A 12,642-nucleotide genomic window follows, 5' to 3' on the forward strand; every position below is an offset into this window, starting at 1 on the left:
TAAATGTCAGGCTCCAGGCTAAGCCTTTTACAAACTTTGTCCATTTAATCCTCATAAAATCTCTAAAAGGAGGCATTATTATCCCCATTTCACACATGAAGGAATAGACGCTCAGAAAGGTGAAGTAATTTGTCTAGGTCATACCTTTTGTAAGTGGCCAGCTTTAACTACAGCTCTTTCTGAGTCCAAAATCTGTATTATTTTCTCAACAATTTGCTCTCCTTTAAGAGAAAGAGCTAACGATGATTCATTTATTCAAGTCATTCATTTATCCATTAATTCAATAAATGTTCACATTGAGTGCTTATTATGTGCCAGGTCTTTGCCTGATTTTGCTAATACTGTGGTGAACACATTAGGCAAGATCCTTACATTCATGGAGCTTATAGCCTAATGGTATAGCAAGACCATGAATCAAAGGACTTCAGGTCTCTGAAGGGCAGCTTGAACACAGCATGTTTGGAGACTGACCCTTTGAAAAAGATGAACAAAGATTGTCTTTGACCTGGATCCTGGAATATGCACAGTTAATATATAAAACCTTAGTTAAGGCATTGATCTTTTAGCCTCATCAGTTTTGAAATGGGTATAGTAATAATAGATTTCTTGCCAACTGGTTGTAATCTCAAGTGAGAAAATGCATGAAAGCTCTTGGCAAACTGTAAAATATTCAACAAGGAGGAAAGGACTTTTCTTTATATTAAAAAAATTCAAACATATACTAAAGTAGAGAGAACAGTACAATAAACACTCAGATTACTCATCAAACAGCTACAATAATTTCAACTCATCGCCAATCATGCTTCATTTTTAGCTATCCCCTCATCACCCATTTTATAAGCAGCAAATCCTTGACAGCGTATCTTTTTATCCATATACATTTCAATATATACACCTCAAAGAAAGGGTTTCTTTTAAAAAACATAGCCACAAATACCATTATCACTCCTAAAAACCTAAAAACAAAGTTTACAGTAATTATGTAATTTTGTCAAATATTATAACTTGGTTAAGTGGTCAAATTTCCCTGATTATCTAAAAAATTTTGAAATCAGTAGGTTTGAATCAGTATTTAGATAAATTCATATTGCAGCTGGTTATTTATGTCATCTTTAATCTGTAGGTCCCCCTTCATCTTTTTGTTTTGCATTTTGTTCGCTCACAAAACTGTAGAATAGTGTGATTCTTAAACTTTAGTGTGCATTCGAATCATCCGGAGAGCTTGTTAAAACACAGATTCTGTGTCCTGTCCCCAGAGAATTTTGATTCAGTACTATATTGCATTTCTAACAAGTTCCCAGGTGATGCTGATGGTGCTGGCTTGGGACACAGTTTGAGAAGCACTGTTGTACATATTCCCACAGTGAGGATATCCTTACTGTACCCCTTGGTGAAGTGTCCTTGAACACGTTTATCTTCCTGTTAGGGGAAACTTATTTATTATAGTTGCCTGAAGTGCAGAATAATAGTTAAACCTCAGGGTTTAAAGTTAGATTCTCTGGATTTAAATCTCGATTTTGACACTTATTTCCTATGTGACTTTGGGCAAGCCATTTAATTGCTCTGTGAACCCACTATTACAGGGTCCTTGTGAGGATTAAATGAGATTTTAAAAAAAATTTTTAATTTTTTTTTATTTCAGGATACTACAGGGGTACAAATGTTTAGGTCACGCATATTGCCTTTGCCCCACCCAAGTAAGAGCTTCAAGCACGTCCATCCCCCAGTAAATGAGATTTTTAAAAGTGAAGTACTTAGCATAGTACTCTGGCACTTTGCAAATACCCAATGTGATTGTCATTTTTCAACCAAGAAATCACAAAGGAGCGCACAGTCTGTGGAAGGCCTTGAGTTTTGTAGAGTTTTGCTCCGCTTTGACGCCAGCAGAACCAAGCAGGGGCGCTCCAAAGGGGAAGCACCTGGAGAAAGGTGGAGAGAGAATAACTCTCCGGGCCATTTTATGTCAGCCCAAGATTCGGCCCCTTTAAGGACGGCGAGACCACGTGACTCATCGGGTCACATGGCCCGCGGGTCAACATGGCTGCGCCCGCGCTAGGGCCAGCTACTGGACGCTTCCCTGGGCTCCAAAGCGTTGTCTTGCTGCGGCTGCTCGTGCTGCTGTGCGGGACAGCGGGCAGCCAGGAGGCCGGGAGCGGTGCGGGCGCGGCGTCCCTCGCGGGCTCTTGCGGCTGCGGCACGCCCCAACGGCCCGGGGCCCATGGCGGTTCGGCGGCCGCGCACCGGTACTCACGGGAGGCGAACGCCCCGGGCCCAGTCCCCGGAGAGCGGCCGCTCGCACCCACCAAGGTGCTCCTTAGATTCCTCTGAGGCGGGTGGGGACTGCAGGGTTCCTGGACGGGGTTGGAGTGGGCAAGGCAAGGGGCTGGCACGAAGGCAAGTAAAGGTTATAACCACACCCAAATCGCGCACCTGCTGATCCCATTTGAGGCGTTCCTCAGTCCACCACCGGAAGGCGGGCTGGATCTTGGGGCTCCGCATCGTGGAGGATTGTTGTTCCTTATTTATCTCTTACTCCCTACTACTTCCACCCTATACCCTCTCCTCTTGATGAAGATCTCAGAATTTTAAGTCAGACAGAATGGGTTTAAATTCTCAGTTCCTCAAATATGAACTGAAGAAATCAGGACCCTGGGTCTCAGTGGCCCCAAAATGGTTGTATACTTACCTGTAGTCCCTTCCAATAGACTCTGCTTCTTGAAGGCATGGCCTTGTATTACTTATCCTGCTGTTCTTAGCAGTTTAGCACATAGGAAGGAGAAAACCAACTGTAGTTGCTTTATTACTCTTATTTATGTATGTTTTGCATACTGCCTGGATGTGTTAGGTGCTACGATGTGTAAATAATAACAGTAATAACAACTGTTACTTCGTTCCATCTGCCAGGTACTTTGCATATTGGTGTATTTGTGGAAACAACTTTTGGGACTAGAAACCAGGTTTTCTGACTCGTAAACTAGTGCTCCTTCTTGTATACCTAGCACACGCTAATCCTTTTTTCCATCCCACATTTCTTTCCTCTGGGTTAATTCTGACCAAGTTCAGGACTTAGATGAGATGTTACATTCACAGGTTAGGTTTACCTGACCTTCTCCCTTTCTGTCCCCTCAGTATTTCCATATGCTGCCATGGTGGTGTGTGTTTACTCTGACATAACAGTTATTAAAGATGCTTGTGTGCTATGAGGATGGTAGGGTCAGGACCATGCCTTAGTCTCTCAGGAATAGAGTGTAGGAGCTTGGTAGCTGAGCTTCTCGTTTTTCCATTCTGTATAATTTTGGCCTTTACATCTTTTCCTGTTACTCCTCAGAGAATGCCTTGAATTATTAGTGTTTATCTTTTATGTGGTGAGCAGTCCGGATTACTGTTTTATTGTATATTGGCCATACTGAATTTTAATTCCTCTCTAACTTGATGATGATTGATAATCAGTCTCTCCCTCTTTCTAAGAAGAAAGCTCTGTTTCTGTATATCTACTTTGTAACTAATAGGGCAGCTGTCTCATTTGCATATACACATTGGTCAGCCTCAAAATTTTGGCTAGAACCTTCTGGCCAGTCCTGAACATTCCTCATTCCTCATTTCCATCTTCCTGTAGGTTCTAGAATGGTATATGGGTGGCAGCATCTTTTGAATTACATTTACAACATATATATTTTTCATCCCTGTAAAGTCGTTTTGTGAATGCAGTAGGGACCATCTTTGGCCAATTCTTATATTCACTTTCTATAATGTTTAGGGGCATCTCAATCTATGAATCAATTAGTGGTTGGTGAGAAGACAGCCTAAAAGCCTTCAAGGACTCTTAACCTGATGATTGAACCTGAAGTAACTTTGTTATCAAGACAGATGACTTCATAGGAAACAGTTCTTAATCTCTATTTTCCTTGGTTTCAGTTGTTTTTGTTCATGTGCAGATGACTTTGGTCTGACACTTAGCCATTTATTCTAAACTCGGGAAGTCCAATATTGCAAGAGAGGTAAATGGTCATAGGGATAGTTCTGCCTCTTTTTTTCTTTTTGTTTTCTGTGTATTTGGTTTAATTCAACAAATGTTTATTTGGCACACATTATATAACATTCTGTCCCATGTGCAGGATATACAAAAAAGAAAAAGACCTATTCGCTACCCTGGTAGCATTTACACTCTGGTAGGTATTCTCTTTCTTTCTCTCTGTCTCTCTCTCACATACATTCTCATATGTAGGTATCATTTTTCCATAAGGAAAATACAATAGGAGAAGTATGTACAGAGTACTTGGGGAGGAAGAAAGGATTCATTCTTCCCGGACAAGTCAGGTAGTGCCTCAAAGAAACGGTCACATTTGAACTAGGCCTTGGAGAAGACATTTTTAGGACCTGAGGATGGAAGGAGATTGAAGGGCATTCCAATAAGAGTAGTATCAGCACGTGGCATGTTGTGGCAGTGCATGGTGTGTTCTGGGAAGTATAAGTATAATTTAAGTTTTTCTGGGAGTGACATTTTCACATCTTTTAATGTAACACTTAGGTGTGAGGTTTTTTTTTAAATATTTTAATTTCTCTAATGAGCACTTGGCAAGGCGAGGGACACGAAGAAGTAAACAGCACTGGGCTTTACCCTTAAGGAATTTACAGTTTCACTGAGAAGTTATGTCAATAAGAATCATCTGAGGCCCAGGCACTATGGCTCACACCTGTACTTGGAGCACTTTGGGAGAGTGAGGCAGGAGTATCACTTGAGGTCAGGAGTTTGAGACTACCCTGGGCAACATATGAGACCCCATCTCTACAAAAAATAAAAACATTTAGCTGGGTGTGGTGGTGTGCTCCTGTAGTTCCAGCTACTCAGGAGGCTGAGCTGGAAGGATCACTTAAGCCTAGGAGTTTGAGGCGGTAGTGAGTTATGGGAGACAACATAGATATTTTAAAATTTGACTTAAATTCCTTCTGGTTAAAAAATGTAATTCTTATTGAGAAAATTATCCTAACAGTTTTCTACATAGCTTATTATTTTGTAACAAGGAAGCAAAATGTTTTCATCTCCATGTATCTTTTAGAAGAGTTGTTTGAAAAAGCATTTAGGATCATGGTATGTTAAAATTGGATGTGGCATGTCTGTAGGTATAGGTAAAGTCAAACTTGATTTCTGTCTGAGGATATTTCTGATCAGGTAATCATTACCTGGGAATTAAGGCACAATTGAATGCCATCTCTTTCATGAAACCTGTCTTCCATAAGGAAGTAGTTTTTTTATCCTCTAAATTGCTATAGAATTTTTTCTTGTTGTCTGATGGCAACTTGTTTTCTCTTTCTTGAGACAGGCAGGGTCTCATTTTGTTGCCCAGGCTGGTCTCGAACTTCTGAGTTCAACCGATCTTCCCACCTTAGCCTCCCAAATAGCTGGGATTATAGGTATGCATCACGGTACCAGGCCCCTATATTATCCTATATTCTTTTTAATATAGTGTTATTTGTATTTGTGTAGTTGTCTATCTTTTTTTTGTTGGTTAGAGACAGAGATTTGCTTTGTTGTCCAGGCTGGGCTCCAGTGATTCTCCCACCTCAGCCTCCCTACACCTCAGCCTCCTGAGTTGCTAGGACTATACGTGTGCGTCACCATACCTGGCTAATTTTTAAATTTTTTGTAGAGATGAGGCCTCCTTATGTTGCCCAGGCTGGTCTTGAACTCCTGGCCTCAAGCAATCCTTCCTCTCCCCCCCAGCCTCCCAGAGTGCTGGGATTACAGGTGTGAGCCACTGTGCCTGGCCAAGTTGTCTCATATCTTATTCTACATTGAAAGCATTTTTAGATCTGTTTTAATCTCTATATCAGATACTTTTAAAAGAAACTTTTGTATAATCTTTTGCTGTATTTATCCTCTCAAGAATCCTGTGAAAGAGATTATCTCCCACTTTACAGGTGAGGCAGTTGAGGCTTAATGGGATCGTAAATCTCAGGGCTGGAGGAAACTCTGAATTTTATCTGTGATTAGTGTCTGTAGAGGCAGTAGGGTGAGAGAATGATATAAAAGATAAGCCCTGGATTGATAGATAAGGCAGCAGTTTGTGGACAGATCCAGAGAACATGCTTCTCTTGTTCACCCAGCTTTCTCATGAGCTTTAGCTTTTAATGTTCAGTTTGAGGGCAGGAAAGAAGGAAAGAGAAGAAGAGCTATGCAGAAGAATTGCATATGAGCGTATTTCATTTTTGTGTATAAGACAAAAATCTTACAGTAGCATGTAAAAGAAAAAGACAATTAAAACTGGCTTAAGCAGAAAAAAGTGGGGAAGGGGACATTTACAGCTTTCATAGTTGGGACGTTCAAGAGTAAATATGGCCCCAGACACAGCTGGATCCAGGGCCTCAGCCAGCATCTCTGGGTCTATCTCTTTGGCTGTCTCTTGGTTCTTCTTCTGTGTTGGCTCCATTGTCAGGCGATGTCTCTTCTCACACTGATAAAATAGCTGGAAGAAAGTTAAGTTCCCCTTTTCTGGTAGCTCCAGCAAAAGTTCCAAGATGAACTTTGATCGGCTCATGAACTCATCCCTAATTACACCTCTGTGGTCTAAAGGAAGCCATGATTGGCCAGGCTTGAGTCATAGGAGGTAGAGTCGAGTCATGCAGCTCCACCACTTAGTTTAAGAAGTGGTTTTTGAAAGGAACTTCAGGTGCTGTTACAAGAAGTAGGGAGAATGGGTGCTGGGTGGACCAAAATAGCAGATGCCCACTGCACTTGTCCTGAATGTGTAGCCCAAATACGATTTTGTTGTTCTGATGAATAATAGAACCATTCTTGACCTGACTTATGTTTCTGCTTGAGTGGCAGTGGCAGAAGCTGTGGTGTGACATGGGGGGTTTATCTCATCTTTGGATTCTGGGTGGAATAGGTTGTTTGAATCTGGACCTTCAGTGAAGACCTGATTAAAATGGTTCCTTTTTTTTTTTTTTTTTGGCTTGGGCTCCTACCGTGTGAGATACTTGATGCTCTGGATTTCACTAGAATGACATATGACATTTGTAGGACAGAGAACTTTACTTCATTAGTGTAAATGAGAAATTATGATCCACCAAGTGTAATGCAGGCTATTTTTGTCTATAGCCTCCAGAATGGAAACTTGGCTTATTCAGCGCTGGCTATCCATGATGGTTAATGAAAGAAGAAGAAGAAAAAAAAAAAACTAGGCCAAGAGTCCACAGTGGAAGTTGTGATTGTATTACCATTGTTGGTACTCACCTTGAGGGAGAAGAGGATGAAAAAAATTAGATAATTGTAAAATTTCAGTAGGTACCATGGGCACACCTGCCTGTGGGCCTTGTGTTTGAGCTGAGGGCTGAACAACTGTTCTCATAACAGGACCCACTTGTCTGCTGTGGGAAAGATTTTTTTTTTCAGTAAGTCTTTTATGAAACCTTTTATTAGATCCTCTTAATCATTTTAAGACTACTCTTGAAACTTTTGTCTAAAGTCTTCAATTTTTCTACTTCTTTGTAGAACTGCTTAAAATTCTGATTTCTTAGGCCTGAGGAATCTTGTGTCCCAGATACTTAGGGTATAGCGAGAATAATGGGTAAACCTAGTTCAGTCTTGAGCTGAGTCTTTTAAACAGGTTCATTATGATGCTGACATGTTAATCTATGTCTGGGACTGTGTTATAAATTGAATAGTATTTTTATACTTATAGTTATGAATAATTCAAATGATAAATTCCTCAATATAGTCATGATCTCACTCATTCAATCAGTAAAGATTTTTTGAGTGTCTGCTGTGGACCACACATCATGCTGGGGATATAGAAATGAAAAATTTATTTCTGGTTCCCAAGGAGCCCAGGATCTAGGAAAGAGGAAAACTCGGAATTAAGATACTCTGTGTGTGTGTGTATGTGTGTGTGTGTGTGTGTGTGTGTGTGTGTGTGTGTGTATGTTTGTGTGTGTCAGTTGTTAGGACAGATAGAGTTGTTCATCAGAGACACCCAAATAAGGGGCATATGACCCAGCTCGGGGAGGGATGTGCAGGCAGGGAAGGCCTGAAGGAGATGATCCTTGAACAGTGACATCGTTTGCACAGAGATGAAGTGGCATGATGTGGATCATGGAAATGTAGGAGAAAGTACAGGGTTAGAGCATGAGAGATTAGGCTCTGAAGTTTAGATTAATGTTACTCTGAAAGGTGATGGGAATTCTTGAAGAACTTAAGTAGCAAAGTGGTATGATCAGACTGACACTTCATTTGTTTAATAGATGGCATGTTTACATGGCTCAAAAACTAAATAATAGAGTATATAGTGAAAATATTTCCATTTACCTGATAATCTTCCATTCAGACAACTACTGCATGCATTTGTTACATATTTTCCCAGAGCCATATTCTGCAAGTATATGTAAACACAAAAATATGTGAATCTGTATCCCTCAACCTCCTTTTAGACAAATGACGGCATGCCATACTTAATATTACACACCTTACTCTTTGTCTTAGTGAAATCTTTCCATATCAATACATTAAAAGCTTCCTCTTATTTTCCCCTCTTCTTTTTTTTTCTTTTCCTTTTCTTATGGCTGCTTAATTTTCACTCTTATCCATGGCCCACAGATTACTTAATGAGTCTACTATTAGGTTGTTTCCAACCTGGATGCAGAAGGCTGGCTTTTTCAGAAGGATGAGTAGGGGCTTAAATATTTGTTGAAAGAATGATTGAAAGGAAGGTAGATGGCTTAGAAGCAAGGAGGGATGTGAAAGAATGAAACTGGAGGTCAATTATGAGGCTATTGAAGTTATCTGGGAATAGAAAAGAGGGAGAGATTAAAGAGATGTGTATTTAGGATATCCGGTAAGATTAGGTGGCCTATGTAGTCTTGAGAGTAGAGGACAGAAGTAATCAAAGATGATTTCTTGGAATAGTAATATACTGGACAAATAATATGTTTATTCATATATCAGAGATTAAAATAGCACCACTTTTATTGGGAAATAACATGCATAGAATTGAAGCAACTACTAGCAAGGAGCATCAGTGGAAACAGAATGTAGGATTAATGATCATGGGTTCCTAATTTCTATTTCTTCTGATGTTGTTTTTCTGATTCTTCTGCTCTTGTTGGTAAGCCACACTCAATCTCTCTTATTTCCAACTAGTCATCTCTCTTTGACTTTTTCCCCCTCTTTAGTTTGAACCCTTCTTTTAAAAATTTTAATTTATTTAAAAAATTTAAATTTTAATTGACAAATAATTGTATATATTTGTGAGGTACAATATTATGGTTGATATATGTTTACATTGTGGAATGATTAAATCTAGTTAAATTAACAAATCCATCACCTCACATAATTATTTTGTGGTGAAAACACAATCTCTTCTTTTTGTAATTTTGGAATATACAGTGCATTATTATTTATTATAGTCACCACTCTGTGCCATAAATCTCTAAAGCTTATTCCTTCTGTGTAACTGAAATTTTGTGCCCTTTGATCAACATCTCGCCTTTCCATATCCACCCATCTCTCCCAGGCTCTGATAACTACCATTCTATTATCTACTATTAGCTCAGTTTTTTTTAGATTCCACATATAAATGTGGAATTTGAACCCTTATTAAGTCTTTTCTGAAGTCAAGGTATTTGTCATTCTGTGCCTGGCTTATTTCACTTAGTACAATGTCCTCCAGGTTCATTCGTGCTTATCCAAATGAAACAATTTCCTTCTTTTCTTAAGGCTGAATAATATTCCATTGTATGTATATACCACATCTTCTTTATCCATTTATCCAGTGATGGATACCTAGGTTGCTTCCATATCTTACCTATTGTGAATAATGCTGTAATGAACATGCGCGTGCAGGTATCTCTTTAGCATACTGGTTTTATTTCTTTTGGCTGTATACTCAGAAGTGCGATAGCTGGATCATATGGTAATTCTATTTTAGTTTTCTGAGAAATCTCCATACTGTTTTCCATAATCACTTTAAATTAAACATTCCCACAACAGTGCACAGGGTTCCCTTTTCTTCTCACCTTACCAGCACTTATTATCTTTCATCTTTTGACAATGGTCGATCAAACAGGTATGAGATGATATCTTATTGTGTTTTTAATTTGTATTTCCCTGTTGATCAGTGATGAGCATTTTTTTAATATCTGTTGGGTATTTGTATGTCTTCTTTTGAGCACTATCTATTCAGGTCCTTTGCCCATTTTCTAATCAGGTTCTTTGTTTTCTTGCTATTGAGTTGAGTTCCTCATATATTTTGAATATGAACCTATTATGAGATATGTGGTTTCCAAAGATTTTCTCCCATTCCATGGGTTGTCTCTTCACTCTATTAATTGTTGCTTTTACTGTGCAGAAACTTTTTAGTTTGATGCAATCACATTTCTTTACTTTTGCTTTTCTTGCCTGTGCTTTTGGGGTTATATCCTAGAAATCTTTGCCCAGGTCATGGAGCTTTCCCCTATGTTTGTTTTCTTTCTTTCTTTCCCTTTCTTTCCTTTCCTTCCTTCCTTCCTTCCTTTTCTCCTTTCCTTTCCCTTTCCTTTCCCTTTCCCTTTCCTTTCCCTTTCCCTTTCCCTTTTCTTTCTTTCTTTTCTTTCTGCTCACTCTGTTGCCCAGGCTAGAGTGCTGTGGTGTCAGCCTAGCTCACAGCAACCTCAAACTCCTGGGCTCAAGCAATCCTCCTGCCTCAGCCTCCCAAGTAGCTGGGACTACAGGCATGTGCCACCATGCCCGGCTAATTTTTTCTATATATATTTTTAGTTGTCCAGATAATTTCTTTTAATTTTTTTTAGTAGAGACAGGGTCTTGCTCTTGCTGAGGCTAGTCTCGAACTCCTGACCTCCAGCGATCGTCCCACCTCGGCCTCCCAGAGTGCTAGGATTACAGGTGTGAGCCACTGCGCACAGCCTCACCTATGTTTTCTTTCAGTATTTTTTATAACTGCAGGCCTTACACTTAAGTCTTTAATATATTTTGAGTTGATTTTTTTACATGGTGTGAAATAAGAGTCTAATTTCATTCTTCTACATGTAGATATCCAGTGTTCTCAGTACCATTTATTGAAAGTCCTTTTTCCATTGTGTGTTCTTGGTACCTTTATCAAAAATCAATTGACTGTACATGTGTGGTTTTTATTTCTGGGCTCTCTATCTTGTTTCATTGGTTGAGATGTTTGTTCTTATGCCAGGACCTTGCTGTTTTGATTACCATAGGTTTGTAGTATATTTTGAAGTCAAGTAGTGTGATGCTCCAGCTTTGTTCTTTTTTCTCAAGATTGTTTTGGCTATTTGGGGTCTTTTGTGGTTCCATGCACATTTTTGGATTATTTTTTCTACTTCTGTGAAACATAATATTGGCATTTTGATAGGGAATGCATTGAATCTGTGGATCACTTTGGGTAATATGGGCTTTTTAACAATATTAATACAACCAATCCATGAACACAGGTACCTTTCCATTTATTTTTGTTGTCTACTATTCTTTCATCAATGTTTTATAGTTTTTAGTATATGGATCTTTCACCTCTTTGGTTAAATTTACTCCTAAGTATTTTTTTTTATGCTATTGTGAATGGGATTAATTTCTTTTTCAGGTAGTTCATTGTTAGTATAAAGAAATGCTATTGAATTTTTTTTGTTGATTTTTGTATCCTGCAACTTTACCAAATTCATTTATCAGTTCTGACAGTTTTTTGGTGGAGTCATTAGAGTTTTCTATATATAAGATCATGTCACCTTCAACCAGGAACAATTGAACTTCTTTTTCTCCAGTTGGGATGTTGTTTATTTCTTTCTGTTGCCTGATTTTTCTGGCTGAGACTTGCAGTACTATTCTGAAGTGGCAAGAGTAGGAGTCCTTGTCTTGTTCTGGATCTTCGCAGAAACACTTTCAACTTTTCTCCATTGAGTATGATGTTAGCTATGGGCTTTTCATATATGATCTTTATTGTGTTGAGGTACATTCCTTCTATGCCTAATTTATTGAGAGTTTTTATCACGAAAAGATACTGAATTTTGTCAAATGCTTTTTCTGCATTTATTAAGATAATCATGTGGTTTTTGTCCCTCATTCTGTTAATATGGTGTATTACATTTATAGATTTGTATATGTTGAACCGTCCTTTGATCCCAGGGATAAATCCCACTTGATTATGGTGTTTGATCCTTTTAATGGGCTGTTGAATTTGGTTTGCTGGCATTTTGTTGAGAATGTTTGCGTCTCTGTTTATCAGGGATATTAGCCTGTGATTTTCTTTTCTTATAGTGTTCTTTACTGGCTTTGGTATCAGGGTAATGCTGGTCTTGTAAAATGAGTTTGGAAGTGTTCCCCCTTCTTCAATTTTTTGGAAGAATTTGAGAATTTTTGGCAGTTCTTCTTTAAATACTTGGTAGAATTCTGCCATGAAGCCCTCTGGTCCTGGGCTTTTCTTTGATGGGAGTTTTTAAATTATTATTGTTATTGATTCAGTCTCCTTACTGGTTATCAGTCTTTTCAGATTTTCTATTTCTTCTTGATTCAGCCTTGGTAGATTGTGTGTTTCTAGGAATTTATCCATTTTTTTCTAAGTTATCCAATTTTAGCTGTATAATTGTTCCCCTATGATCCTTTTTAATTCTATGGTATGAAACCCTTGTTTATAAAGGATCAGAGAC

At 38.8% G+C, this 12,642-nt stretch overlaps 1 protein-coding gene across 2 annotated transcripts in view; it reads left to right on the forward strand.

Annotated features, from left to right (window-relative positions):
- The first annotated feature begins 2,000 nt into the window (after nt 1-2,000).
- The window catches only part of SUMF1 (sulfatase modifying factor 1), a 114,964-nt gene continuing 104,322 nt past the window's right edge, over nt 2,001-12,642 (forward strand). The window contains exon 1 of one of the 2 annotated variants that reach the window (XM_045529670.1): nt 2,001-2,307. In XM_045529670.1, coding sequence (XP_045385626.1) covers nt 2,038-2,307 — 270 coding nt within the window. In that variant the 5' untranslated portion in view covers nt 2,001-2,037. The remainder of the gene's footprint in view (nt 2,308-12,642) is intronic. The other variant, XM_045529671.1, reaches the window with a different exon arrangement.

The sequence above is a fragment of the Lemur catta genome, chromosome 18, assembly GCF_020740605.2.
Source record: "Lemur catta isolate mLemCat1 chromosome 18, mLemCat1.pri, whole genome shotgun sequence".
NCBI classification, from domain to species: domain Eukaryota; kingdom Metazoa; phylum Chordata; class Mammalia; order Primates; family Lemuridae; genus Lemur; species Lemur catta.